Source organism: Dipodomys merriami, unplaced genomic scaffold, assembly GCF_024711535.1.
Source record: "Dipodomys merriami isolate MVZ:Mamm:240054 unplaced genomic scaffold, mDipMer1.0.p SCAF_70, whole genome shotgun sequence".
Taxonomy (NCBI): domain Eukaryota; kingdom Metazoa; phylum Chordata; class Mammalia; order Rodentia; family Heteromyidae; genus Dipodomys; species Dipodomys merriami.
The window spans coordinates 6149302-6176847 of NW_027206291.1; the positions used below are offsets into that span (position 1 = coordinate 6149302).

The 27546-nt window shown below is 44.9% G+C and overlaps 2 protein-coding genes across 4 annotated transcripts; one reads left to right on the forward strand and one right to left on the reverse strand.

The window, feature by feature from the left end:
• The first annotated feature begins 8184 nt into the window (after positions 1–8184).
• On the forward strand, positions 8185–8814 carry LOC138817610 (cornifin-A-like). The gene is given in 2 exon segments (XM_070008073.1): positions 8185–8456; positions 8459–8814. Coding segments are annotated over 2 exon segments (456 nt in total). The 5' UTR covers positions 8185–8356.
• Positions 8815–9920: 1106 nt separating this feature from the next.
• On the reverse strand, positions 9921–26586 carry LOC138817543 (regulator of nonsense transcripts 3A-like). Of its 3 annotated transcripts, none has more exons than XM_070007998.1 (8): positions 26365–26586; positions 25836–25942; positions 23160–23266; positions 19172–19270; positions 18686–18796; positions 14988–15043; positions 14756–14899; positions 9921–11179 (listed from the first exon to the last, which is right to left on the reverse strand). In XM_070007998.1, exons 1-8 carry the CDS (start codon positions 26569–26571, stop codon positions 11015–11017), a joined length of 996 nt encoding a protein of 331 aa, XP_069864099.1. In that variant the 5' UTR covers positions 26572–26586; the 3' UTR covers positions 9921–11014. The 3 variants fall into 3 exon arrangements, with proteins under 3 accessions (XP_069864099.1, XP_069864098.1, XP_069864100.1); XM_070007997.1 differs by having other exon boundaries at positions 14744–14899; XM_070007999.1 differs by lacking the exon at positions 18686–18796 and having other exon boundaries at positions 14744–14899.
• Between the last annotated feature and the right edge of the window lie 960 nt (positions 26587–27546).

The following is a 27546-nucleotide window of genomic DNA, read 5'->3' on the forward strand; positions in this document are numbered from 1 at the left end:
TGGGCAAGTTGCAATCTCAGCCCCATGTGCAAGGGCCCTCAGTTTAGACACATAATGTCCTCTATTTTGCCAATAGCTTTTGTCTTTATACAAAAGACTAACAATCTGTATAAGTTTTAACATTTTAAACATCACTACTTTGAGGGTCTGATGGAAGTTAATATAGACTGTTCCATAGAAAAGTACACGATATCCTATTACAATATTGTGGATATTAATTTGTAGAACCCTTAGGTGACCACAGAATGTCACTACTCACCCCAATATAGACTTGGGCTAAGACTCTCCAATTCAAAGTAAAGATTCCAGTAACCTGACCATTTAGAACTTAGAGTTCCTTAGAAGTGAAAGGAGACTAACCCTGTGGTAGGAGGGCCTTTCCAGTTCCCCACAGCTGTATGTTCCCTGCTAGGACAGGTACTTAGGTAAGAATAAAGGAGTGAGTTAAGGTGAGGACAAAAGCTATGTTTTTGAAGAATCACTGTCTTATTAGTGGGAATATGGCCTATTTATTTATTTTTGAAACACTAACTCAGGGCCTTGTAGCTACTAGGCAAATGTTCTATTGCCTGAATTGTGCCTCCAGTTTGATTTTTTTTCTTAGAGCAGGTGAGGGTGAGTTTACCTCATAATAAAGTAGTGTCTGTCTGTCTCTCTGAAATTTAGGGGAAATACAGAAAATGTTTGGTAAAGAAGTATTATTCTTTGAATCTGTGCCAGGGAAAATTTGATTTGTTGGTTCGGATGCCTGGCCACATAACCATATAGATATTCTCTCCTCTTGATTTGGATGATGTTGGACAGCTGTCAAAAACCTGCAAGAATTCCAAAAGGTAAGCCCTCAAAATGTTTTCTATTAGTGAGTATCACTTAGAATTTCAAGAAGGAAAAGAAAACTAACTTTAGAGCAGGAGTGCAGCTCAGTGGTAGTGTTTGTTTAGCATGTATAACAGCCCTCAATTCAATCCTTATAATGAAAAGAGTAAAAATAAGAGTAAAATAAGTTTTAAAAAAATTGGAGCTGGGCACCAGTGGCTCACATCTGTAATCCTACTTAGGAGGCTAAGATCTGATGATCATGGTTTGAAGCTAGCCCAGGCAGGAACGTTCCTGAGACTTTTTTTTTGGTTGGCCATGGGGCTTGAACTCTCAGCCTGGGCGCTGTCCCTCAGCTCAAGGCGAGCGCTCTACCACTTGAGCTACAGCGCCACTTCCGGTTTTCTGGTGGTTTATTGGAGATAGGAGTCTCACGGTTTCTCCTGCCCGGGCTGGCTTTGAACCTTGATCCTCAGATCTCAGCCTCCTGAGTAGCTAGGATTATAGGCGTGAGCCACTAGCGCCCGGCTCATTCCTGAGACTCTTATCTCCAGTTAACCACCAGAAAATCAGAAGTGGTGCTGTGGCTCAAGTGGCAGAGCACTAGACTTGAGTTGAAGAGCACAGGGACATGGCCTAGGCCCAGAGTTCAAGACCCATAACTGACCAAAAAAAAAAAAAAAGAGCAAAAAATTTAATTTCATATGACAAATTTTAAACACATAACCAAAAAGACTGATTTTTTTTCCCCCTGTTGGTTGTGGGGCCTGAACTCTGGGCCTGGTCACTGTCCCTCAGCTCTTCAGCTTAAGGCTAGTGCTCTACCACTTGAGCCACTGTGCCACTTCCGGCTTTTTCTGTTTATGTGGTGCATCAAACCCAGGGCCTCATGCTTGCAAGGCAAGCACTCTACCACTGAGCCACCTTCCCAGCCCCTGATTAATTTTTCTTATCAGTTATGGGACTTGAACTCTGGACCTGAACACTGTCCATCAGCTCTTCAGCTCAAGGCTAGCCCTCTACCACTTGAGCCATAGCACCATTTCTGGTTTTCTGGTGGTTTATTGGAGACAAGAGTTTTTTGGCTTTTTCCTATCCAGAGTGGCTTTGAACCTCAACCCTTAGATCTCAGCCTTCTGAGTAGCTAGGATTACAGGTGTGGGCCACCAGCACCCAGCTCCCTTATTAATTTTTATGAAGAAAAATTAGTAGAATGAAATAGCACTGTGGATTTATTTTTACTTAAAGAACAAATAAAAACCTGTCCATTTGTAAAACACAAAGTTAATATGAGTGGGAAGAAAAAAATATTACTTATAGCAACAACAAGCCTATTATCCTGAATTTCAAAATAACCTGAGGTGGCTGGCTATTTAAGAGGTAGAGATCTTGAGGATAGTGGTGAGAGGGCTTTCTGGGCATAAGGTTCACAACCAATAGAATGTTCATCTTAGCCAAAATACATAGATAAATAATTACATGGTAGCATATGCTTGTCACTCCAGCTATGCACTTATGCATGTACACACACATACACACAGCCAAAAGGGCTAGGTATGGCTCAGGTGGTAGAATGTCAGATACAAGGCCATGAGTTCAAACCCCAATACCACCACCAAAAAAAGTAAAAGAGAAAAGCCACCAGGAATTCCAAATGCAGATTTCCCCCATCCTTCAACGGAGCTGTGGTAAGAGAGTATCAGGGAAGTCTGGGGGAAGAATAGCTTCTCGGGCTCCTTATAGTATACTTATTTCAGACATACGTCCTCATTTGGTAACAACTAGGTTGTGAATTCATTCAGAAATAGAATAGTTATCTTTTTATATCCAACTTGCTTCAGATTTGAAAGAAAACACAATTAAAAGGCTAAAAATAATCATTCCTCATTTAGTGCTTTGGTATACTTTTCTTAAAAGCTTAAATATTAAACAAACAAAAACTTCGTTGAATATTAAGTGACTTAACTGCTAAATTACACAGCTAATACTCAACCGTTTGCCACAAAACACTTTATTTGTAAGATAAACCGTGGTTTATGGTAAGTTTTCTTGTTTAAGAATCGGTAAGTTTGCCAGGCGCTGGTGGCTCAAGCCTGTAATCCTAGCTACTTAGGAGGCTGAGATCTGAGGATCTCGGTTCAAAGCCAGCCTGGCCAGGAAAGTCCATGAGATTCTTATCTCCAGTAAACTACTTGAAAACTGGAAGTGGCGCTGTGCTCAAGTGGTTAGAGTGCTCGCCTTGAGCTGAAGAGCTCAGGGATAGCGCTCAGGCCAAGAGTTCAAGCCCCACAACCGACGCCCCCCCCCCCAAAAAAAAGAACCGGTAAGTTGCAAGGTGCTTTCTCACTCGTTCCTCCGTCATCGGGCAAGAGCCACCCAGCTCCCTACCACAGGGCATATCTTGGGCATAACCAGTAATTGACAGACTCACTTCCCGGCTTCACGAAGTTTACCAGCGGGCGACTAGCCCAAGCTCCACATAAATGGGGAAAAGTGTTATGGAAGGGTGCCTGACCTAGCCAGGGATAGAAGCAGCCTTCTTGAGAGTGCTGTGATGGGAGCAGCTGGCCAGAGTGTAAATGGAGGAACTGGTATTGAAGGGAGGCTGAAAACTTGGTAGGCTCAGACCCTAGGAAAGACCCCAACCTGGACAATTCCTATGTGAGCTCTAAAGGGGAGAAGGGTACTACACAGAAAGAAGGATGGCAGGTACCACTGCTTTTGTTCCTGTGGCCTGAGCATCTGCAAGGAAGGTTGCCTCATTACCTTTAGACATATGTACGGCAACAGAGTGAAGAGGTGCGTGGACAGATGCAGAGGTCAGAAGATAACATGGTTGCTGAGAACACAACTGGAGATGCTGGCTCAGGCCACTGGAAGATGTAGTGCCACCTGGGAAGGGATGTTAAGACAGGGAAGCTGTCACTGACTGCTGTTCGGTGTGAACAGGGACACTTACAAGAGGACTAAGGCTACCCCCAGAGGATAAACTGTGGGGCAGAGGGAGGCTGTGGGAAAACCAACTCCTAGGATCCACATGAATGGAAAAGGAAGATTACACCGCAAGGAAGTCTGAGGGAATAAACTTGAAAACTGCAACAAAAGGAAAACTGCTACACTCAGGATCCAGTATATGCAACCAGCTTGTGAGCCATTACTCATGGGTCTACATCTTCCCATAGATTTTCTATAATACACATGCATGTATGTGTCTATACACCCTGAAAGTTGACTGCAAGCTTACTCTGCACTTTGAACTTCCTCTTACATGTGGCACTTGAATGTCAGAATTCCATGATGTGGAATTAGTACAGCTTAACCATTCCATGATGGACAATTTAGGTTGTTTCTGTCCTTTCTTCTTTACAGCAAGACTGTGATGATTACTTTTCTGTCTGAGCAGGTCTATCTGTAGGATGTAGGGTTAGAGGTGAAGAACATCCCCATTTTGCATTTGGGTAGACATGTTCATTCATATCTCCTTTTAATGCCAGCAGAAATGGTCCAAGAGAAGAAGGGGTAAAGGCCAGGACCTTCCTACCCAACTCCCTGAGACTGCCCACCTCTGCTCAGATCGACACAACCTGCCACACACAGGACTTCAAGTACACAGTTGTGGGGCCTGGAAGTCCGGGTGCCAGACAATCTGGTTCCTAGCAAGAATCTCCTGGCCGGCAGACATCTTTTCACTGTGTCCTCACAGGGTAAAGAGGTGCTTTGATCTCTTCTTATAAGAACATGAGTCTGTGACACCAGGACCTACCATCCTGGCCACAGGTAACATGAATCAGTTTCCCAGATGAGCCCTCACTGAGGTAAGAGTGACATATATGCATTTTGGAATGAGGGCATAATTCAATCTAAGAAAGGCCCAACCTCTCTATACCTAGGTTGACACAAGAACCTCCTGTGAAACCTGTCATTCCATGTTTTTGATTCTGGGAATTATGGACCTACGTGATGCCCATTCTTGACTGCGGACAATCACACTTAGCAGATTGTTCTTGACTGGTTCTGGACCCTTTGTTCTGGAAGTCTCTAGAGCAAAGACCTGGTAGACATGAGCACCTAACCTTCAAGGGTTCCACTCAGAGGCTACTAAACTCTACCCCTCAGGCTAAACAAGGCTTGTTCATAACTTTATTGGAACATAGCCCTACCTGTTTGTTTATAGCAACTCTTCTGCATGAGAATAATTAAAGATGACTAAAATGGCAGGCACTGGTGGCTCATATCTGTAATCTTAGCTACTCAGAAGGCTGAGATCTGAGATTTGTGGTTTAAAGTCCGTAAGTCTCTTCTCTCCAGTTAACTACCAAAAAGCCAGAATTGGAGCTGTAGCTCAAATAGAGTGCTACCCTAAAGCATAAAAGCTCAGAGACAGCACCCGGGCCCTGAGTTCAAGCCTCAAGATTGGTGCGTGCACGCACGCACGCGCACACACACACACACACACACACACACACACACACACACACACACACAAAAGGATAACTAAAATGTATCACGGCTATGCTATTTTTCTAAGGGTGGATTAGCTATGTTACAATTCACAGAGACCTCTGTCTCTTTTGTGATACAAGGCTTATTTACACGTGTGTCTTTCTTTTAGATGTGCAACAGTGAAGAGTTCTGGGAGAAATTTAGAAACTTTACATGGGAAACAAATTGTTGACACTAAGGAGATTGGGGTAGTTACATTCAAGAAGCTTCTAGCTTTCCACCAAAATGCAACCCAGCATAAATATGGCAAGAGAAGGCAGTCAGCATTTTTCTGAGCTTAACTGAAGGGGCAAGATAAAAAGATGAAGATTGAAACTGAAATTTCACACAATAGTCACTACCATTTGACCTCACCTATATCTTAGAACTGTTTCTGAGGGGTACATTTAGTTGAGTGACAATGACCCAAAGATAGCCCCATATCCTGTACCTAAGTCATCCTGTCCCCAGTAAACACCATGGTTACAGACCACAGCACATTTGTCCAAGGGAGTGGAACTATTTTCATCTAGGCAGTGGCCACACTGTACACGGAGGAGCAGCAGAAACTGTGGGTTCTACATTGAGTAAGGACTGTCAGAACGGCTAAGCATGCAGATGTGGCAGGCTCAGTTGCTGTGGCAGTGGTCCAAAGGCCATGAGGTGGAGGTAGGTAGAGGGAGGAGGGTGTCAGGGAGATGCATCCCCACATACCATCTGCTTGTGGACATATAAATCCCAGAGTGGATGTTATTCTGACAACACACTAAAAAGGGCTTAGAATTCACAGACGCAGTATGAATTTTCTCACATTTGTATTTTTCTACCTTCCAATGATATCACTTTCTGTTTTGGCTAAATGATAAGTACCAGTGAGGGCAAATCTATAAAAATTCTGACTTGCAGTTGGCATGTCTCTCTAGCATTTATTGAAGTCACACGAGAGACATTCATTCCTATGGACTCCTGTCCCTGTGCCAGCCTACAGGCTGAGAGCAGTCACTGTGCCATTCCTTCTTTTCAAGGCCAGCCCCTGGTGATGGTTCACCTTCAAGCTGCTCAGGCTTCAGCCCCTTAGTGGGGCCTACCACAAGCAAGTTTGGAGGTAAGCTAGCGCCTCTACAGGCCCATCAGTACTCCTGCAGGACGAAAAGGCAGGTCACACTCCCCAGGGATGGCAATACAAGTGAGCTAACATATACTGCTATAGCCTATGATATAGCCTGCCAAGGAGAATCAGTCCTGTGGCTAAACATCAATCCTTTTCTGTCAGAAAAAGAAAATCATCCCCTTTCACTGCTTTCTGAGGCAAAGGCCAGGAAGAGGAAGACTGCTGGTATTTTAAATAACTTGATGGGAAACACAAGTTAGAATCTGTGAAAATGCCACTACTCAAGCCATGAACTCTATGGACGAAGCATGAGGACATGGCATGGGACAGAACCTAGACCTCAGAAGTCTGAAGACGGATTATTTAGCACTTGAAAGGCACAACACCCAGACCTGAAGGGACTGGGTTTTAGATCTAAGAACAAAACCAGCTTCTGGTAATAAACAGCTGACCCTTGGTATCAGGAGGTTCCACATCTGCAGGTTCAACTAACTGCAGATTGAAACTATTTGGGGAAGAAAACTGCACCTGTACCAAAAACCTAGTTTTCATTTTTATTATTCCCTGAACAATACAAGGAGAGACTACTTACACTGTTTGCATTGTGTAAGTAATCCAGAAATGTTAAAATTCTATACAGGAAGGTGTGTGGGAGTCCCATGCAGATTGTACAGAATGCACTTAAGCACCAAACTTTGATACCTGTGGATCCTGGCATGGAGGAGCAATGATTCCTACCTTGAATCTGGCAGTGCCCCTTCATAAACACCACCTATAAATACTACCTATTACTTTACTATATTGGAAGTAGGACAAAAACAATGACTAAATTAAGGATATGAAGATCAACAGCCAGAACTGAGACTCAACTAGCAACAGTGGGACAGTGAAATCTCTGGACAGGCCAGCCTGGAAATTTACAACCTAGGAGTAGGCTTCCTACTCAATATCCTTTCGGCAAGATACTTATAGGCAGCTTCTTTCCCTTGTGAGAAGTCCAGCTAATAATAAAAGTAGAGAAGGTTCAGGGGCCCTGGTTGGAATCCCTGAAGCAGAGACAGGAATGCAGGGCCAATGCACACCCTCCAGGGGACACACAGGTAAGCATCCTGAGCCACCCACTGAAGTGGTGCCACAAAAAAGGTCAGGTAGCCCAGAGGAGCTGACGAACAACCTCTCCAGTGTTCCAGAGGTCCAGAAGTCACTAAGGTCTCCAGATGCACCTGCACAGCCAGATGTAGCACCCAGCTAAAGCCCATGTTTCACAGTAAGCAAAATCCTTTTCCTGGTGAAAAGCAAGTTGTTATCTGAGAGGAGGAGGAGCAGATTTCATCCTGGGTTTACTTCCAGGTTTGGTGTGCACTAGGGGAGCAATAATGCTTTAGAAAAGCTGGGCACCAATGACTCATGCCTGTAATCCTAGCTACTCAGGAGGCTGAGAGCTGAGAATCAGAGTTCAAAACCAGCACAGGTAGGAAAGTCTCTGAGACTTTTATCTCCAATAAACAACCAAAAAGATATAAGTGGAGCTGTGTCTCAAATGGTAGAATACTAGCCTTGAGTAAACAAAAGCTCAAGGACAGTGCCCAGGTCCCAAATTCAAGCCCCAGGATGGCACCCTTCCACCCCTCTCTCCCCCACAAAAAAAGCTGTAGAAGACTCTGACCTACAAAAAGTAAGGGGAGGAATGGGACCCAGATGACACCATGGTCAGATTGCTAATGTCATTATATCAGCTGGGTGGTTTTCATCACAAAAGCTAACTCAAAGGGTGATGGAGGGGAGTCATGTGTGACAGGTAGAAATGAAAACATAGTGGCTGGGGCAGGTCTATTTCCTGGAGTTGTTCATCTTATAAAAGCCAAGCAGGACCTTGCCTTCACACCAGACCCGAGCAACCAGGCAGACTGTTCTTCTCTGTGTACTAGAACCAGCCATTGTTGAAGCATGAGCTCCCAGCAGAAGAAACAGCCCTGCACTGTACCTCCTCAGCTGCCGCAGCAACAGGTGAAACAGCCTTGCCAGCCTCCACCCCAGGAGCCATGCACCCTGTTGTTCCTGAGCCCTGCCACCCCAAGGTGCCTGAGCCCTGCCACCCCAAAGCACCTGAGCCCTGCCACCCCAATGTGCCTGAGCCCTGCCACCCCAAAGCACCTGAGCCCTGCCACCCCAAGGTGCCTGAGCCCTGCCACCCCAAAGCACCTGAGCCCTGCCACCCCAAGGTGCCTGAGCCCTGCCACCCCAAAGCACCTGAGCCCTGCCACCCCAAGGTGCCTGAGCCCTGCCACCCCAAAGCACCTGAGCCCTGCCACCCCAAGGTGCCTGAGCCTTGCCCCTCAACAGTCACTCCAGCACCAGCTCAGCAGAAGACAAAGCAGAAGTACTGTCTGCAGCCATGCCCTTGAAGAGCCGATTGCCAGATGCTGAGCCTTCTCCTCCATAAATCCCATGTGGCCACTTGACCTTGAAATTAGCAATGCTGTCAGAGTTATAATCCTTCTCCCTTTGCATCCCTCCAAAAGATATCCCTTATACTCATTCTGGTGTTTTCCTGAGCCTCTAAATATGGATGAAAGTCTCACTGAATGAGCTAGTCTTCCCATGGCTCAGGGTTCATCTGAAGAGGGATCAAGTGAATCTTCCCTGTCCTGCTCTCATTAAATCACTGTTAACTTAAAAAAAAAAAAAAAAAAAAGTAAGGGGAGGGCTGGGAATGTGGCTTAGTGGTAAAATGCTTGCCTAGCATGCATGAAGCCCTGAGTTCGATTCCTTAGTACCACATACACAGAAAAAGCCAGAAGGAGTGCTGTGGCTCAGGTGGTAGCGTGCTAGCCTTGAGCAAAAGAAACTCAGGGACAGTTCCCAGGCCCTGAGTTCAAGCCCCAGAACTGGCAAAGAATAAAAAATAATAAGACAAAAAGTGAGGCTATGTCACATGAGACCTACAAAGGCAGAGTACAACCCTGGACCTCAACAAACTCAGGCAGGCTATTCTTGATTTAATAAAATATTTCAGATTGGTAAAAGCAGCTGTGCAACTTTAAAGCACAAACGTACACTCCTGGTGCAGACTGATGGTGAGGATGGGCCCAGGTAAACTCTGAGTGCCAAGCTGTCACCCCGTCTGCATCTGTTGTTCTTGTCCTCTTTGCTGTCTCCACAGAAGAATGTGCTCACTGGCTCCCCTTCTTCCCTCTTGTATTAAGTGAATCCTTTCCCCTGTGCTGGTTCATCTTCATTCCTGGAGAACCTGGTGGGCTTGGTGTGAGTGTTGTGCTTCCGACCATCCAGAGGGCATCTCAGTGTTTCAGGTTCTTTCTCTGACAATTCCCCAAGTCCCTCTTTATCACTGCCATCCAATGACCAGTGACCTGGCAGGAATATCCACGTGAGCGAGTTACTCATTGTCAGTCTTCTTCTACGCTCCACATAGGGGCTGGAGGAGCTAAGTTCACCACCACACTGCTGTGTCTGGCAGCAGTGGTCACATAACAAATACACTACAAACCACTGAAAAGATGAACAAACTGCAATACTGATTTATGCCATTATGCTTGAGTGACAGACAAGGAGTAAGAAAGACTCTAAGGTACTATACACAGTCTTCTAAATAGCCCTCCAAAATAAGTGCAGATGAACTTAATGAGACATTCCTTGGAGCCCAGATACATGTGTACTATGATGCAGTCCTGTCTGCTCCAAACATAGACAAGTTCACTGAAGTTTAATAATGTCAGATAGCTTTAAACACATACCTAAATATTAATGAACAGTAAATAATTAGCTGTTTGGTTCTTGAAGTCTTAGCCTACTTGACCTACAAGTCCATACACTCCATCTGGGGCTTGTCCATATGGGCATCAGGCGAGACCACGAGGACGCCATGCCAGAGATGGCATCAAGTGCTGCTGTACTGTAAACAATGACACAAAAACACTGTGTACAAACCTCAGGGTACAAGATCATGGAAGTGGTAATGGAGTGAGGGGCAAGAGCCCTGGGTTAGGCAAGCTTGGCTGTGAGTTGCAGATGGAATGTTGTGGCAAGGGGCCTTATCTGCTCTTTGCACCAATAAGTTCACCCCATGGAGTCACCTATGAGCAGGGAAAGAGACAAGACCAGTAGGAAGCAGGTCCACAGAGAAAAATCATAGCACTTAAGAACTGGATATCCCTGAAAGAGTTTGAAATATACAATTCTAGACAACTGAATTTAAAAATAACAGATAACTATAGGTGACTGGAAGAACAAATAGGTACAAAAATCTCAAAACAGAGGAAAACAACAGACCTGTAAAAAACTATGCAGGAAGAGAGACTGGGAGAGCAGATAAAGACCTCAGTGCAGATGAGGAGCTAGGAGAGGAAAAGCTAATGGGTGAAAGAAGAGTTCACACAGGCAACAGTTGAAGAATAGAGAAACTTCTTGATTTAAAGGTAGATGTGATTGTACAGTCAACATTTACAAAGATCTTGGCATGACTAATGGGAAACAAACAACTGCTATCATATCCTGACAACGCTTCCAGATTCCAAGTCTAAAGTGAGGTCTACACACTCACTGATGATGTGACTTCATGATGAAGGTTGTAGAAACGAGGCATGCTCACTTCTCCCTGGGCACTTCTGGTGGGGTCTCCAGGGGCTTGACTTTCAAGGTTGTACAGGGGGTATATGTCTCCTGTTTTTCATCTCCAGTACACATTTCTTCACCTTTTTGTTTTGGTTTCTCTGTGGTTGGTTCCTCTCCCTTTTCTGGTTTCTTAAGAAGCTGAGAAATTTTAACATTGGTAAAATATTAGTCAAGAGCATGTTACAAATATAACTTGCCTAAATGGTTAAAAAATATGAGCCTAAATGTTTGAATAACAAAATAATCTGTAAGTTCAAAATATTTTTTAAATTATTTATTGTTGTTTTTAGAGGTGATGTACAGAGGGTTTACCTTTATATACATCAGGTGATAACTACATTTCTTTTCTTTTGCCTAGTGTCACCTGTGCCCTCAGTGTCTCATTCCCTCCCTTCCACCTCTACCCATGAGTTGCTTGATATGCAGTTAATCAAGGACATATTTATAGTTATGAAAAGTATGTAGGTCTATTAATGTTATGGTATTTATAGCAATAATAGAGGATTACAAAATAAAATGTGCACTATCATTTGATTTTGATTTATATGTCAGTCTCCACACATACAATGCTAAATGGGGCTATACTCTGAAAAACACAATCAGGTGATTTCATCCTTGTGCCAAAGTGAGTGCCTTTACACAAAGTTATTAGAGGAGGTAATCTCACATCCCTGTTGATAGTTCACAGGTTCGTGTGTTGGGCACTTGTTCCTGCTGGTACTGTTTGTGGAGGAAATAGACCACTGGGGTGGGTCCTTGGAGGCTGAACCTTGACCTGGCTCTTCCTGAATTCTGTTCTGTTTGCCATGAGATGAGTAGTTTTGTAGCCTTTATTACATACTCTTACCATCAGGATTTTTAAAAACATATGATACCTTTAATTCAGGAATTTAATGTGCTACCCAAGAGTCAGAGTTTCCAAGGAAGTGCTCATGTATGAATATATTTTACATTTTAGAATAAATAAAAAGCAGTATGCTGGTGACACTATGATGTCTTGCCTCATGACAGACAGGCCCAGAATCAACAGTCAAAGACTGAACTGAAATCTCTGAAACTGTAAGGCAGATAAATCCTTCTATCATTTGTTTTCTCAGGTATTTTGTGTACAGTGTTGCAAAAGTAATTAATACAGTTGGACATCTGTGGCGCACACCTGTAATCCTAGCTACTTAGGAGGCTGAAATCTAAGGATCACAGTTTGAAGCCAGTCAAGGTAGCAAAGTCCGTGAGACTCTTATCTCCACTAAACTACCAAAAAAAGACAGAAGTGGAGCTGTAGCTCAAGTGGTAGGGTGCTAGTCTTGAGCTTTTATAAAAGCTCAGGGAATGAGCCCAGCTCCAAAGTTCAAGCCCCAGGACTGGCAAAAAATAACAACAACATGGCTCGGAAGGCGGCTCAGTAGTAGAGTGCTTGCCTTGCATGCATGAAGCCCTGGGTTCGACTCCTCAGCACCATATTAGCAGAAAAAGCTGGAAGTGGCATTGTAGCTCAAGTGGTAGAGCGCTAGCCTTGAGCTAAAGATCTCAGGGACAGCGCCCAGAGTTCAGGCCCCATGACTGACCAAAAAAAAACACAACAACAATAAAAGTAACAAATATAGTCATCATACGGCAGTCAAGGTACCCACACAAGCACAAGCACACTGAATCCATCTGAAGACACTGCAACACATGGACTAGTTCATCTTTAAGAGGCAGAACTGACTTTCATCTGTGGATTCCAGTTCCTCCAGAATAAGTATTACTTTTGTAACAAGAAAAAAAATTAAAGGTTTACACTGATAATTTTTACAACAGTTTACAGGGCTTTAAAATATTTTAGCTGACATTATACAGGTTTTAATGGCTTTTCTAAATAACTTGCAGAAGAACACTTTTGACAAAAATGACTTTGAGAATGTAAAACAGACAATGAGTTAGCTAGTATTTGCAAACCTGTGGCCATAAGATTTACAAAATGTATTCCAATTTTTCCCTGTTTATGAAATAAAGAGTTGAAATCTTCTGTTCCTCTGCCTCCCAAGTGCTGGGATTATAGGCATGCACCATTATGCTTGGCTCAAAGTCATATTTCTATAATGACAAAGAACTTCCACAACATTAAGGTCCCATTTCACTAGCTTTCATCCAGGAGACTGTTACAGGAAATAAAAGCTGTGCTATGGAGAGTGATGCTTATCTACCTCTCAAATGAGCAAACACACTGATCTGAGCAGTTTCCCAAGGAAGACCTGTTTCCCTCTTCCCTCTGTGTTCTTACAGACTTGGTTGGTTTTCTCAACTTCATCAATGCTACCAAAGTTTAAAATAATCAATGTAGCTGAGTGCTGGTGGCTCATGCCTGTAATCCTAGTTACTCAGGAGGCTAAGATCTGATCATGGTTCAAAGCCAGCCTGGGCAGGAAAGCCCATGAGACTCTTATCTCCAATTAACCACGAGAAAACTGGAAGTGGTGCTGTGACTCAAGCCCCATGAGACACCCACACATTAATGTACACCTGCACCTAAATTCTGATTCAAGTCAGTGAAAAAGAACTACTGTGGGTGGTGTTTGGGGTCTCATGGCTATACTGGTCACCTTGTGACCTACTTTTATCTTTGAAATAGGTAGGACTGAGCCCCACTGTGGGACTCGTATCTCACAGGCTCCAAGAAATATACTTTTGCACAAATGCCCCTTCAGGAGCTACGCTGTGGTCATTGGTGCTGTTCATCAGATGTTTGCACTTTCCTTCTGAGAAGAAAGTAGCTATAGAACTTGTTCTGGCCAGAGATGTGTGCAGGGTAATATTCATCACTCCATGTGTAAACCTGAAGAACTTATATGTAATTTACCTCATTGTACATTATTTCTCCACCCTAAAGATGGTGTAGGTTTGTAAAGATAGGACCTCTGTCAGCTGAGGTCTCTGAAAATCCATCATGAGCAACAGGCCACTTGTCAAGGGAAAGACTACACATGACAAGCAATGTACTTTGGTCAGGCTGAGCCAATGAGATTTTTGGACCACTAGTTACTGCAGCATACGCTGCCAGGCTTACTATCTGACCAGCTTGCAGTCTGGTCCTGTGATTCTGTGGGATATTGTATAGAAACTGTACTCTCCATCAGTGGTCCTATGGGAAAGAATATTTCAGAACAAAGACTCAGAGGAAGCTCTGTTTCCTCAAGAAGCCATATTTTCTCCTCACAGAAACAAAGAAGTATGTTTCTAATCAGGTCTCCCATTCTGGACATACATGTGGCACAAGTTTCTCTTTCCTAGTGCCTTAACATTTTACTTCTTTTCCTAACACAGTATAATCTTATTGAACTCCTGTATTAGACTGATTGTGTTGTGAGGTGAAACTGTACTAGGCTGAAGTCTTAATAAGGTAGTAGAAGACAAGGGCTCATTCCAATTCTGGCCAATATGTGTTATTCAGAATAAAATTCCTTCAACCTGTGTGAATGAATGGTCGGCCACAGAAGCTCGTCAAGAGAATAAAACCTAAGGCTTCTGCTGCCAAAGAATGCTGAGTCCCAGGACTGAAACCATACATAAAAAGGCTGTGCTGGTGGCTACAGTCAGGAGAATTTTGGAAGTGATACACCCATTACCCGTGCCTTCTACTCACATTGGTCCACATAGCTTGTCCATATAGCATAGCAGAACTACTGTTGAGAAAGGAAAAGTGAAGGGCTTCATCAAAATTACCTTAATCCTTACTTCTTTCTCAGTTTTCTTTTGCTTATCTGCTTCTTTTCTTTTGTATCTTTCTTCTTCCCTTCTTTTTCTTTTTTCTTCCTCCCGCAAGCGTTTTTTTTCTAATTCCCTCCTCCTCCGTTCTTCTCTCTTTTCTTCTCGAATTCTCTAAATGTATAGGCAAATACATGGATAAATATTCTGGATGGAAATTCAGACACAGAAGGTCAGTCACCATGTAAAATGTCATACCTACCTGCTTTTCTAATTTTCTATTCTTAATATATTCCAAAAGAGGTGTGGTTCTTCTAGCTAAAACACACACAAAAAAAATATAATGTATCATATGTAACTTCTAAAATGAGGTATTTTGTTTATTTACTTATTTATTATCAGTTGTGGGGCTTGAACTCAGCCTGGGCACTGTCCCTGAGCTCTTTTACTCAAGACTAGTGCTCTACTACTTCGAGCCACAGCACCACTTCCAGTTTTTGAGTGGTTAATTGGAGATAAGAGTCTCACGGGGACTTTTCAGCTCAGGCTGGCTTTGAACCATGATCTCAGCCTCTTGAGTAGCTAGGATTACAGGTGTGAGCCACCAGTGCCCAGCGAGATTTATTTTCAATACTTGCTTTCAGGGCTGGGAAGGTGGCTCAGTGGTAGAGCGCTTGCCTTGCATGCATGAGGCCCTGGGTTCGATTCCTCAGCACCACATAAGCAAAATGAAAAAAGCCAGAAGTGACGCTGTGGCTCAAGTGGTAGAGCGCTAGCCTTGAGCTGAAGAGCTGAGGGACAGTGCCCAGGCCCAGAATTCAGGCCCCACGACTGGACCCCCCCCCCAAAAAAAGAATACTTGCTTTCAAGTTAATCTTTAGCATTAGGGGAAGACTTTATTTGTATTTATGCAAATTTATCTAGCACCTATATGGGGAGCTGTTATCCCATTACTATAATTCAAGTAGTTTTTGGAGGCATCAAAAATTTTGTATCTTGTGAAGGGTAGATGAGACCCTGGTACACAGAATATGAACAACCATATAGTTAACACTAACTCAACAAACATAATAAGCATTATCACCTAGAGGATACTGCTACATACAGGCACTATACTGAGTGTTTTTACACTTGGTATCTCATGAAAACCTATGAAGTTCCAGAAGGCAGTTTGTACCAAGTTTTACAGCTGTTCTCCGATCTGTCTACTCCAAAGACCCTGAATACATCAGCTTCTGTCAATATAAGCTTGTTACAATTCCATTTAACTCTTACTCATTAGACTTGTTCTTGAGACTTCACTGAAGGCCAGAAGCTAAGTGAAAAACAAACAAACAAAAAATGGGCAAGCTATGAACTGCTTGATAAAAATTATAATGCAATGGGAAGAAACAGGAACCACAGAAACGGGCTCCATAGCCTAGCCTGTAATAAAGTAAATGCTAACCTAACAACTAGTGGACTTGAGTCCCTGGCACTTCATTTAACTAGTATTACCTGTGTAACACATACTAAGCAAGATGCTGAAGCTGACAGAAGGGGGCATAGGCCCTCCACAGGAATGCAGCAAATGGTTTGTCTCAAAGCCACCCCATAGTGACAGATCCCATCCAAAAGAATACTTAAATGGAGTAAAACACAGAAGAGCACAGGAGGTGAGTTCTAAAAATAATATCTAAATTGCTTTTGCTAACTCTTCTTAATTGCCATGATCCTCAGCTGGGTGCTGGTGGCTCACGCCTGTAATCAGGAGGCTGAGATCTGAGGATTGCGGTTCAAAGCCAGCCAGAGCAGGAAAATCCGTGAGACTCTTATTTCCAATAAACCACCAGAAAACTGGAAGTGGTGCTGTGACTCAAGAGGTAGAGCACTCGCCTTGAGCTAAAGAGCTGAGGGACAGCGCCCAGGCCCAGAGTTCAAGCCCCATGACCAACCAAAAAAAAAAAAATAATTGCCATGCTCCTAACACTATTTCTCTCCACCTTCCCCAAGTCCACCATCAGCTAATCTGTTCAAACCAAATCACTAGCATCTTTTTTTTTTGTCGATCGTGGGACTTGAACTCTGGGCCTGGGCGCTGTCCCTCAGCTCTTCAGCTCAGGGCGAATGCTAGACCACTTGAGCTACAGCGCCACTTCCGGTTTTCTGGTGGTTTATTGGAGATAGGAGTTTCACGGTCTCTCCTGCCCGGGCTGGCTCTTTGAATCGCCATCCTCAGATCTCAGCCTCCTGAGTAGCTAGGATTACAGGCGAGAGCCACCAGTGCCCGGCATCACTAGCATCTTTAGTGCTTTCTCTCCCCAATCTCCTACAACTAATCCATCCATTATCTACTGGAAGTCTATTTAACTTCCAAAACAAATTCTGCATCTGTCAGTCTAGTATGAGCAACTTACCCTGGGGGAGCAAGAACCTCCCAGCCTTGCTCTTGGCAGAACGAATAAATCAGCCCATGCCACTCCCCAAAAGGAATCCCAACCCCTCTGCCCAGACACCAGGCCAATACTAGTGTTCCCCATCCTGCTCCAACCATGTAAGCTTACTTGCTACTCCTACAAAGCTCCAGCTTCAGGCCTGCTTGTTTATTTAACAAATACTTGGTTCCTAAGCTTCTCAATCCTGTGACTATGAAGATGAAAACGTGGTTCTGCTAGGCAAAGTGGGGAGATGCATGGAGCAGCGAGATCGAATGCTGTCAACAGTGTGACTGTTGAAGGGTGAGTAGGATCTAGCTGTGAGGTAGGAGGTAGAGCCTTGTGGTGGCGGACCACACAATCAATAGAGAAGGCAGACCCCATGTGGGATGAAGGCATCAAACCTGGTGATGAATGAAAATGCTCTACATCTACGCAGGGGAGTTCTGGCGACTGCAATAGGACATAAAAATTTCTAAAACACACGACTTTTGGAAGAAGAGCAAAAGGTTGGATTCAGACGAGATCTAGTACATTCACAGTGGTATAGCTGGAGACAAAAGATTGAATTCAAACCAGATTCTATGGTCCTGCTAGGTTGTAATGTTGGTTTGTTTTGCAACTGATGGGGTTGATATTCTGTTGAATGGCAGGAAGGTAGCTCCTTCTTCTTTTTTTTTCTTTTTCTTTTTGTCTGTCATGGGACTTGAACTCTAGCCTGGCACTGTCCCTCAGCTCTTCGGCTCAAGACAAGCACTCTACCACTTGAGCCACAGTGCTACTTCCGGTTTTCTGGTGGTTTACTGGAGATAAGAGTCTCATGGACTTTCCTACCTGGGCTAGCTTTGAGCTGCAGTCCTCAGATCTCAGCCTCCTGAGTAGCTAGGATTACAGGCATGGGCCAACAGCGCCCAGCTGAAGGTGGCTTCTTATGTGAAGAAAGCATTTCATCTCTATGGGGTCCTAATACTTAACCACAACTGCTCTTTCCAAAGATCCCTGACTCGGCTCTGTGACACAAACCCCTCCTGATACCAGAAAGCACATATACATGTCCATCAGAAGTACTGTTGCCTAAAACAAAGTGATCACTGGAAACTCAAGACATTCCATCAACAAAGACTCAGAAGTATTGTCCTAAGCTGACATCCTTTTGTTAAAATTAGAAAATACATTTCTGCCAAGCCTGCAACAAACTGAGATTTTACTATTGTCATAAAAAGGAAAATTAGGCACCAGTAGCTCACACCTGTAATCCTACCTACTCAGAATGCCGAAGCCTGAGGCTCTTGGTTTAAAGTCAGCCCATGAGACTCTTATCTCCAATTAACCACTCAAAAACCAAAGTGGTGCTGTGGCTCAAATGGTAGAGTGCTAGCCTTGAGCACAAAGAGGCAGGGGGACAATGCTCAGGCCCTGAGTTCAAACCCTACAACCAGCAACAAAAATAAATTTAAAAATTTTTTTTAAATAAAAGAAAAATTAAGTTCATACTCCATAACCAAGCATCTCAGTAAATAAAGAAAAAAGTATGAGAAAAACAGACCAAAGAGTTCTCTTGTCTTTGCCTCTATCTCCCCTAGAAGTGTCTCAGGATTGGCACTGGTTTTCTCTTCCTCCACACTGTACATTTCCAAAAACTGTTTATAATCTGGATCTGTAAGTATGAAAAAGAAAAAAATGAAAAAAATAATAAACATTTTTTTTTTTTGGTCGGTTGTGGGACTTGATCTCTGGGCTTTTAGGAGCTATCCCTCAGCTCTTCAGCTCAAGGCAAGCGCTCTACCGCTTGAGCCACAGCGCCACTTCCGGTTTTCTAGTGGTTTATTGGAGACAAGAGAGTCACGACTTTCCTTGCCCGGGCTGGCTTTCAACCGTGATCCTCAGATCTCAGCCTTCTGAGTAGCTAGGATTACAGGCGTGAGCCACCGGTGCCCAGCTATAAAAATATTTCTCCCCAACTACATGAGTGGAATATTTGATCAAGGCATTAAACGTGGTGGCTCTCAATCCAGCATGGAAAAAGGCTCACCGTCTTCGATGCTTCCAGTCTTGGTATCCTTCTTCTTCAGCTTCTTTTTGGCTATCTTCTGGAAGGGAGCAAACTCCACCACTGCAGGATACTCCAGGCCTTGAACCAAGACACATTCCAAACACTCACTAATCTGAAACTCTATTATGTTCACTTGGAAAATGACATCTAACTTATTAAAGGATGGTGATAAGACAAACTATAGGAGGAGTAATGTTTATTAAATCAAATGACTTATCATGAAGTTATGACATGCCTGGACACATTGAAAACATCAAACTTCTCATTTTAATAGGGGTATGTCTTACAGCTCAATAGGCCCAAACAACTTATCAAAGGAATACTTGAAGTTATTCTCATTTTTTATTTTAAAAGGTTAATTCTAGTATCAATCTGTTATATACGCTCAAGGAAATGACTGCACTTACAAGCATGAGAAAAACTGAGAAGGGTATATCTCATGCTTTTTACAATATCTATTTTAATTTAAAAAATGAAAAAGGTCTTTGTTGTTATGCTGGTGAGGGGGACACACAGAGAATGTTCACTGTGACAATCTATTATACTCTTCATCAATGCATGGAATATTTCCACCTCAGTGACAAACCCACTGAGCAGTCATTTTCAATCATGTCAGTAATATTCAGAAGATTCTGACAATTCTCATATAGAATACATTTTGTAGTTAATTTCAACTATCCAGAATAATGAGAATGAGAAAGATAAAGGCATTCTATTGGCAGGGACAAAGACAATTCCTTTCTAGATGCCCACAGTGCCAGTACATGATAAATAGGTAAATACCAATTACATGGCAGTTGACAGTCCCTCATTTCAAAACCTGATTACAAAGTACAAAAATTCAAATAATACAGACACAGAAACACATACAAAGGAAATACAACAGAGGGTTCAGAAAACTCCTTTAATAAATGGTTAAATGATTTTCAGCAAAATGCCAGGGCCATCAACAGGGAACAATATTTCAAACGAATTGTGCTGAGAAAACGACATCTACAATACAAGAGGAGGAAGTTGGATCCTTATCTATTAACACAAAAATCAATTAAAAATGGATCAAACCTATACAAACTTTAGAACTATAAACTCTTAGGGAAAAAAAAAAAAAGAGCACGGAAAAAAAAGAACAAGGAAAAGCCCTATAACTTTACATTTGCCAAACATTTCACAAATGTAACAACAAACTTTACTATGTCAAGATAACTCCCATGCATCAAAAGACACAACTACATTGAGTGTAGTGACACATGCCCATTAATCTCAGCTACTCAGGAGACACAGGCAGGAGGATTTAAAGATACAGGCAGGAGGATTTAAAGATGCAGGCCAGGGGCTGGGAAGGTGGCTCAGTGGTAGAGTGCGTGCCTTGCATGCATGAGGCCCTGGGTTTGATTTCTCAGCACCACATAAGCAGAAAAAGCTGGAAGTGGCGCTTTGGCTCAAGTGGTACAGCACTAGCCTTGAGCTGAAGAGCTGAGGGACAGTGCTCAGGCCCAGAGTTCAGGCCCCATGACTGATAAAAAAAAATAAAATAAAATAAAAAAATAAAGATGCAGGCCAGCCTAGGCAAATTTAGCAAGACCCTATCTCAAAAACAAATAAAAATAAAAGGTCTGAGGATATATCTAAAGTGGTACAGAATTTTCATAGTGAGCAAAAGACCCTGACTTCAATCCCTAATGCTGAAAAAAATAAAGATATAATCAATAGAATAAAAAGATAACCTATGGGAGAAGGTATTTGCAAAAAAAAACATCTGATAAGAGTTCAATATCCAGGATATGAGGAATCCCTGTAATTCAACAATAAGAAAATAAGCAATTCTATTAAGAAATGGACAAGCTGGGCACTGGTAGCTTATGCCTGTAATCCTAGCTACTCAGGAGGCTGAGATCTGAGGATCGTGATTCAAAGCCAGCCCAGGCAGAAAAGTCCCTGTGAGACTCTTATCTCCAAATAACCACTCAAAAACCAGAAGTGGCAGTAGCTCAAACTGGTAGAGCACTAACCTTGAGCAAAGAGCTGAGGGACAGTGCCCAGGCCCTGAGTTCAAGTCTCACAACCAAAAAGGAAAGAAAGAAAGAAAGAAAGAAAGAAAGAAAGAAAGAAAGAAAGAAAGAAAGAAAGAAAGAAAGAAAGAAAGAAAGAAAGAAAGAAAGGACAAAGATGTGTAAGTACACAAAAAATGAGTTTCCATCATACAACAGAATACTAGTCAGCACTAAAAAGGAAGGAAATGCTATAATATGCTATGACACAGATGAACCTGGAAGACATTATGCTAAATGCAATGAGCCAGTCCCAAAGACAAACATGTGTGATTCCATTAACATAAGGTATATAGAACAATCAATTTCAAGCTGGGCGATGGTGGTTCACACCTGTAATCCCAGCTACTCAGGAGGTTGAGATCTGTGAGGATCATGGTTCAAAGCCAGTCCAGGCAGAAAAGTCCTCCAGACTCTTATCTCCAATTCACCACCAGAAAACTGGAAGTGGTACTGTGGCTCAAGTGGTAGAGCTCTCGTCTTGAGCTAAAGGCCCAGAGTTCAAGCCCCATGACCAAAAAAAAAAAAAAAAAAAAAAAAAAAAAAAAAAAAAAAAATTCAACTTCATACCATAGAACTAAAAAGTAGAATGGAATTACAGGGAGCTGGAAGAAGAGAATGGGGAATTAGTGTTTAATTGGTACTGGGTTAGCTTTGCAAGATGCAAGTAAGTCTTGGTTATTGGTTGTAGGAGATATATATATAGTCAACATAAGTAGTGTCAAGTACAATTAACTATACATTAACACAAAGAAAAAACAGGGTTGTGAACACAGGCCAAGTAACAGAGCACTTAGTTAACAAGCATGAATCCATAGTACCACCACCACCACCCCCCACCCACCCACCCACCCACACACACACACAGAGAAATTTTTAAAAAGGAAAAGATAACAAATTTTGCTATGAGTATTTTACCAATACTTTAAAAAAGATAAAGGAAACGTAGGGACTGAGCAATTAACAGGAAAATCAAATCATTTCCTCATTGAATTTGCTACTCTTCACTATTCTCAAAATCTATTTCTTAGCTTTTAGTTAATCACTCTTAACATCTTTTCAAGTTTGTAACTCCTTGGTGAAGGAAGGAGAAACACTGCTAGGTTATGGGGGTGGTAATGGGAGGAGGTTGGCTGGGCATCAGAGACAGAAAATAGCTTGTTGTAAAAGGTCTACAAACTTGATAGCAGAGACTATATCATAGGACAGTCTGAAAATCATCAAAGCAGACCCAGAATATATAGGGAAGTGTACCTGTTTCCCTATAGGGAAGACTGCTTAATGCTTATGATGACTAATGTTCATGACCTCAACCATTTCCAAAACATTAAAAAGTGTACAACCTTGAAGAGTACTCTTTACATTACAAGGGTAGATTAAGTATTGCGTACACTTCAGAATATTTTTATCAATCATGAGTAAAATAGTTCAGATTTAGAATACATAAAGTTCATTTATTTAGAAAACTCACTTAAAAAAATTCACATTCCACAATGATGCAACATAATATTTATGGAAATTTTATAACTTTATTTCTAATGTAAATATATGGCACAGTAAGAATAAAAATTTATGATACTTAAATGTATCTAAGAACTTTTTTCTTTTTTGCTGGTCATGGGCTTGAACTCTGGGCTTCAGTGCTGTCCCTGAGCTCTTCAGCTCAAAGCGAGCATTCTACCACTTGAGCCACAGTGCCACTTCCAGTTTTCTAGTGGTTGATTGGAGATAAAGAGTCTCATGGATTTTGCTGCCTAGGCTGGATCTGAACCTGGGTCCTCAGATCTCAGCCTCCTTAGTAGGTAGGATTACAGGCGTGAGCCACCAGAAACAGACTAGAGCTTCTTAGTTAAGATCCACAAATATTCTAGCCTAACTTCAATAGATATAGATTGTGATAAAGAAATTAATAATCTAACCTTTATTGCCAATGAAGATATATCCATCAAAACGGTCTCTGAACAGAAGAATGTCATCAGGATTTCTAAAATTAATGTATGCTCTTGAGTAGAGATGAGGATAAAGACTGAAATTTGAGATAGCAGTAAAAAATTATTAGAAAAATGTAGAGCTTTAATTTTACCAGTCTTGCCTTTTCTGGCTACAGCAAACTCTTCAGACAAAACATTATTGCTAAACAATCATCTCTCAGTTAATTATAACAATTTCCATATTCTTCAGCAAAAACAAAAGTGAAAACAAACATAAGCAAACCATTAACTAGTATTTTTGTTTATTCAAGAGAGACAATTTAGGTCAGGTTCCTCACTGTACAGAGCCAGACGTCACATCTGGACAAAGGCCAGATAATTCAGAGGTCATTCTTGGTGCATCAGGACTAGAATGATATGTGATTGAACTTACTCATCGTAAGAATGTTCCCTGTGGAAGGCGGGTGCTGGTGGCTCACGCCTGTAATCCTAGCTACTCAGGAGGCTGAGATCTGAGGATCGCGGTTCAAAGCCAGCCCGGGCAGGAGAGACCGTGAGACTCCAATAAACCACCAGGAAACCGGAAGTGACGCTGTAGCTCAAGTGGTAGAGTGCTCGCCTTGAGCTGAAGAGCTGAGGGACAGCGCCCAGGCCCAGAGTTCAAGCCCCACGACCGACCAAAAAAAAAAAAAAAAAAGAATGTTCCCTGTGGGAGATTCTGATTTAGATCACTATCAGGTGCTTCATGGGTAGCGTGGGACTACAGGAAAAACGAATCCTCCTCTACATCAGAAGAGCCATTCCTTTCACAGGCAGCAACATTCAGTGCATTTCACAGAAAAGCTTGGAAAAATGGGTATTTACTGAGGGTGTAGTAAAAGTCCTCTTCTGTTTCTGAACTTCAGTCATCTCAAAGTTATCTGTATCTTTTTAAAACGGCATCTATGTTTAACAATTACTTTTCTTTTCTTTCTTTCTTTTTTTCGTCAGTCGTGGGGCTTGAACTCTGGGCTTGGGTGCTGTCCCAGCACTCTTCAGCTCAAGGCAAGTGCTCTACCACTTGAGCCACAATGCCACTTCCGGTTCTCTAGTGATTTATTGGTGATAAGAGTCTCACAGACTTTCCTGCCTGGGCTGGCTTTGAACCGAGATCCTAAGATCTCAGCCTCCTGAGTAGCTAGGATTACAGGCGTGAGCCACTGGTACCCATCAACAATTACTTTTCTTTGAATAGACATTATTGCTACAGTCCAAAGGAAAATCTAGGATTGCCATGAGTGAAAATGAAATCAGTATACTCTGGCTGTGTTACCACCTTCCACATCGTGCTTTACAACTACCCTAACTAGAGGGATCGGGAAGAGCTGAGAGCAGGGCCCTGGGGTCTGTCATCTGCTCGGCCAGAGCCTTGGGGTCTATCACCTGCTCAGCCAGAGCCTTGGGGCCTGTCACCCACTTTTCTAGAGCCTTGGGGTCTGTCACCAGCTCATCCAGGGCCTTGGAGTCTATCACCTGCTCATCCAGGGACCTGGGGTCTGTCACTTGCTCATCCAGGGACCTGGGGTCTGTCATCTGCTCCTTCAAGACCTTGGGTCTGTCACCTGCTCGTCCTGGGACTTGGGTCTGTCACCCGCTCATGCAGGGCCCTGGTGTCTGTCATTTGCTCATCCAGGGCCTTGGGGTCTGTCACCTGTTTGGTCAGGGCCTTGGGGGTCTATCACCTGCTCATCCAGGGCCTTGGGGTCTGTTACCCGCTCATCCAGAGCCTTGGGGTCTGTCACCCGCTCGTCCCAGGGCTTTGGGGTCTGTCACCTGTTCCTGCAGGGCCCTTGGGGTCTGTCACCCGCTGGGCCAGGGCCTGGGGTCTGTCACCTGCTCCTCCCAGGGCCTTGGGGTCTATCACCCACTCGATCAAGGCCTTGGGTCTGTCACCAACTCGTGCAGGGTCCTGGGGCCTGTCACCTGCTCATCCAGGGCCTTGGGGTCCATCACCCATTTGGCCAGGGCTTTGGGGTCTGTCACCCACTTGTCCAGGGCCTTGGGCTGTCACCTGCTCGTCCTGGGCCTTGGGTCTGTCACCTGCTCTTGCAGGACCTGGGGTCTGTCACCTGTTCATGCAGGGCCTTGGGGTCTGCCACCTGCTCCTCCCAGGGCCTTGGGATCTGTTACCTGCTTGTCCAAGGCCTTGGGTCTGTTACCCACTTGTCCAGGGCCTTGGGTCTATCACCCGCTCATCCAGGGCCTTGAGGCCCTGCTTGTCCAGGGCCTTGAATCTGTCACCCGTTCATGCAGGTTCTGGGGTCTGTCACCTACTTGTCCAGGGCCTTGGGTCTGTTATCTGCTCGTCCGGGGGCCTGGAGTCTGTCACCTGCTTTTCTAGGACCTTGGGGTCAGTCAGCTGCTCGGCCAGGGTCTTGGGGTCTGTCACCTGCTCGTCCAGAGCCTTCCCTCTGTGCAGTGTTAAGACAGGTGTTGGGTATGACGCTTGAACACTTTTGCCAAGAATGGAAGGAAAGGCCGTGTGGAGGGGCTGGTGACAAGCACTCCACACTCCATGCAGCTCTGGACGAAGCCACCCACGGAAAGGGGCGCACAGCCCCAGGAGCGGCGGGGCCAGGGCTGGGGGCCAGTCCCTCACTACCGCCACTGTCTTCCAGCCCTCACCTGACGTCCGCGGCGACCACCTCGAAGTAATCGTGTGCCGGCAGCGGCCGCAGCAGCTCCTCCAGTCGCTCCTTGGTGAGGCCGGGGGGCAGCCGACGGAGGACCACCTGGGGCGGCGCGGGCCGGTCACGCGCGCCCTCTGAGGAGGGGCCTAGAGAACCGCCAGGCCCGGGGCTCCAGAGCGCCCACACCGTGCAGCGTACCCGGCGCCCGCGGGTGGGCGTCACCGCCGCGGCCCCGCCCCTGAGCCGACCCCGCCCGGGATTGCCCCGCCCCGCCCCTGGGCCCCGCCCTCTCCTCCCTAGGTGAGCCCGTTTCCCCCCAACTCCCCAAGTTGCCCAAGGCCGGCCTCCACGCCTTCCAGCCCCGCCCCGAGCCGGCCCAACCCCGGGATAGCCCCGAGCCAGCCCCGCCCCCACCCTGGGCCTGTTTTCCCCACTCCCCAAGTCGCTCCAGGCCGGCCTCCCGCCCCACCCCGTCTGTTTTGGGTCACCCTCCCCGCACCAAGTGTTCCCGCCCGGTCCCCCACCTTGCTCAAAGTCGTCCTCTTCTCCTCGCGAGGTTTGCCGGCTCCGCTCCCACAGCCAGACGACGAGGGCGGAGGTATTTCAGGCTCCCGCCGCGGCGACTCACGGGGTAACTGAGCCTCCGCGGCCAGCAACTTCTCCCTTCCACTTGGACCCCGCGCGGTAGCTGTCGCGGCCAAGCCACCAGTCCGCTCCTTCTCCGAGCGCATCTCGCAGCTCCGCGGCGCAGCAGCAGCAGCAGCCGCGCGGGAACGAAACATCGCGAGAACTCGGCCGCCACGCCACGCCCCTCCCAGCACCGCCCCTTCCGCCGCGGCGACCGCCTCGGAGTAATCGTGTGCCGGCAGCGGTCCAGTCCTCCCTGCTGTTCTGTCCCCCTGGACCCTCGGCCTGGATGGGCGCTCGGTGCTGGAGGGGGTACTCTCGTCGGCCCAGGCCGGGCGGGGGGACGGGGTGCCTAGGCCGGCCCGCGCTGGCCTGGCCTCAGACTGGACGTCCAGGTGGGTCCTGAGGAAGATCGGACCCGGTGGACTGGGAACGTGGTGGGCAGCGGTGCTGTCAGTCCGCGGTGGAGGCGCGGCCTCGCCCGTTACCATTGGAGCTGTGCAGAGGGGCCGCTCCGGAGGTCGGGCTTCACTCGCCGTCCCACCCAGCGCGGTGTCGGATACGGACGGCTGCCCTTCCTTTCCTCATTTGCCTCGCACTCCATATCCCGGCATGGGCTTTGATACCGAGGAGTTACGCCCTTGGGTTGCTCCCTATCTGCAGCCTCCTCCAGTCAGTCCGTGTGTCCGTGAGTTGTCTGTGTCCAAGCCCAATCGAGAAGACCCGCGCCCTCATAGGAGCCTGACTTACTTAACATTCTCGGTTGTTGGTCCATTTTCCCAATGGATAAAACTCATATGGATATGTACCATGTTTTCTCGATCCACTCATCTACTGTAGGACATCTAGGCTGTTTTCATAGCTCAGCTGTTAATACTGCAGCAATGAACATGGACATGCAAGTGTCTTTGCCATATCCTAACTTGTAATGCTGAGTAGATGCCCGAGAGTATGGTATGGCTGGATCATAGGGTAGTTTTTGGTTTTCTCTTGTCATGGGGCTTGAACTCTGGGCCTGGGCACTGTCCCTCAGCTTTTCAGCTCAAGGGGAGTGCTCTACCACTTGAGCCATAGTGCCA

Excerpts from the sequence above, each read along its gene's own strand:
- LOC138817543 (XM_070007997.1), bottom strand. The coding sequence starts at position 26,571 with ATGCGCTCGGAGAAGGAGCGGACTGGTGGCTTGGCCGCGACAGCTACC. Across the intron at positions 15,044-18,685 it reads AAAGACAAGAGAACTCTTTG|CTAGAAGAACCACACCTCTT; the intron begins GTCTGTTTTTCT and ends TGTGTGTTTTAG. Across the intron at positions 11,180-14,743 it reads AGAAAGAAGTAAGGATTAAG|CTTCTTAAGAAACCAGAAAA; the intron begins GTAATTTTGATG and ends AAAATTTCTCAG.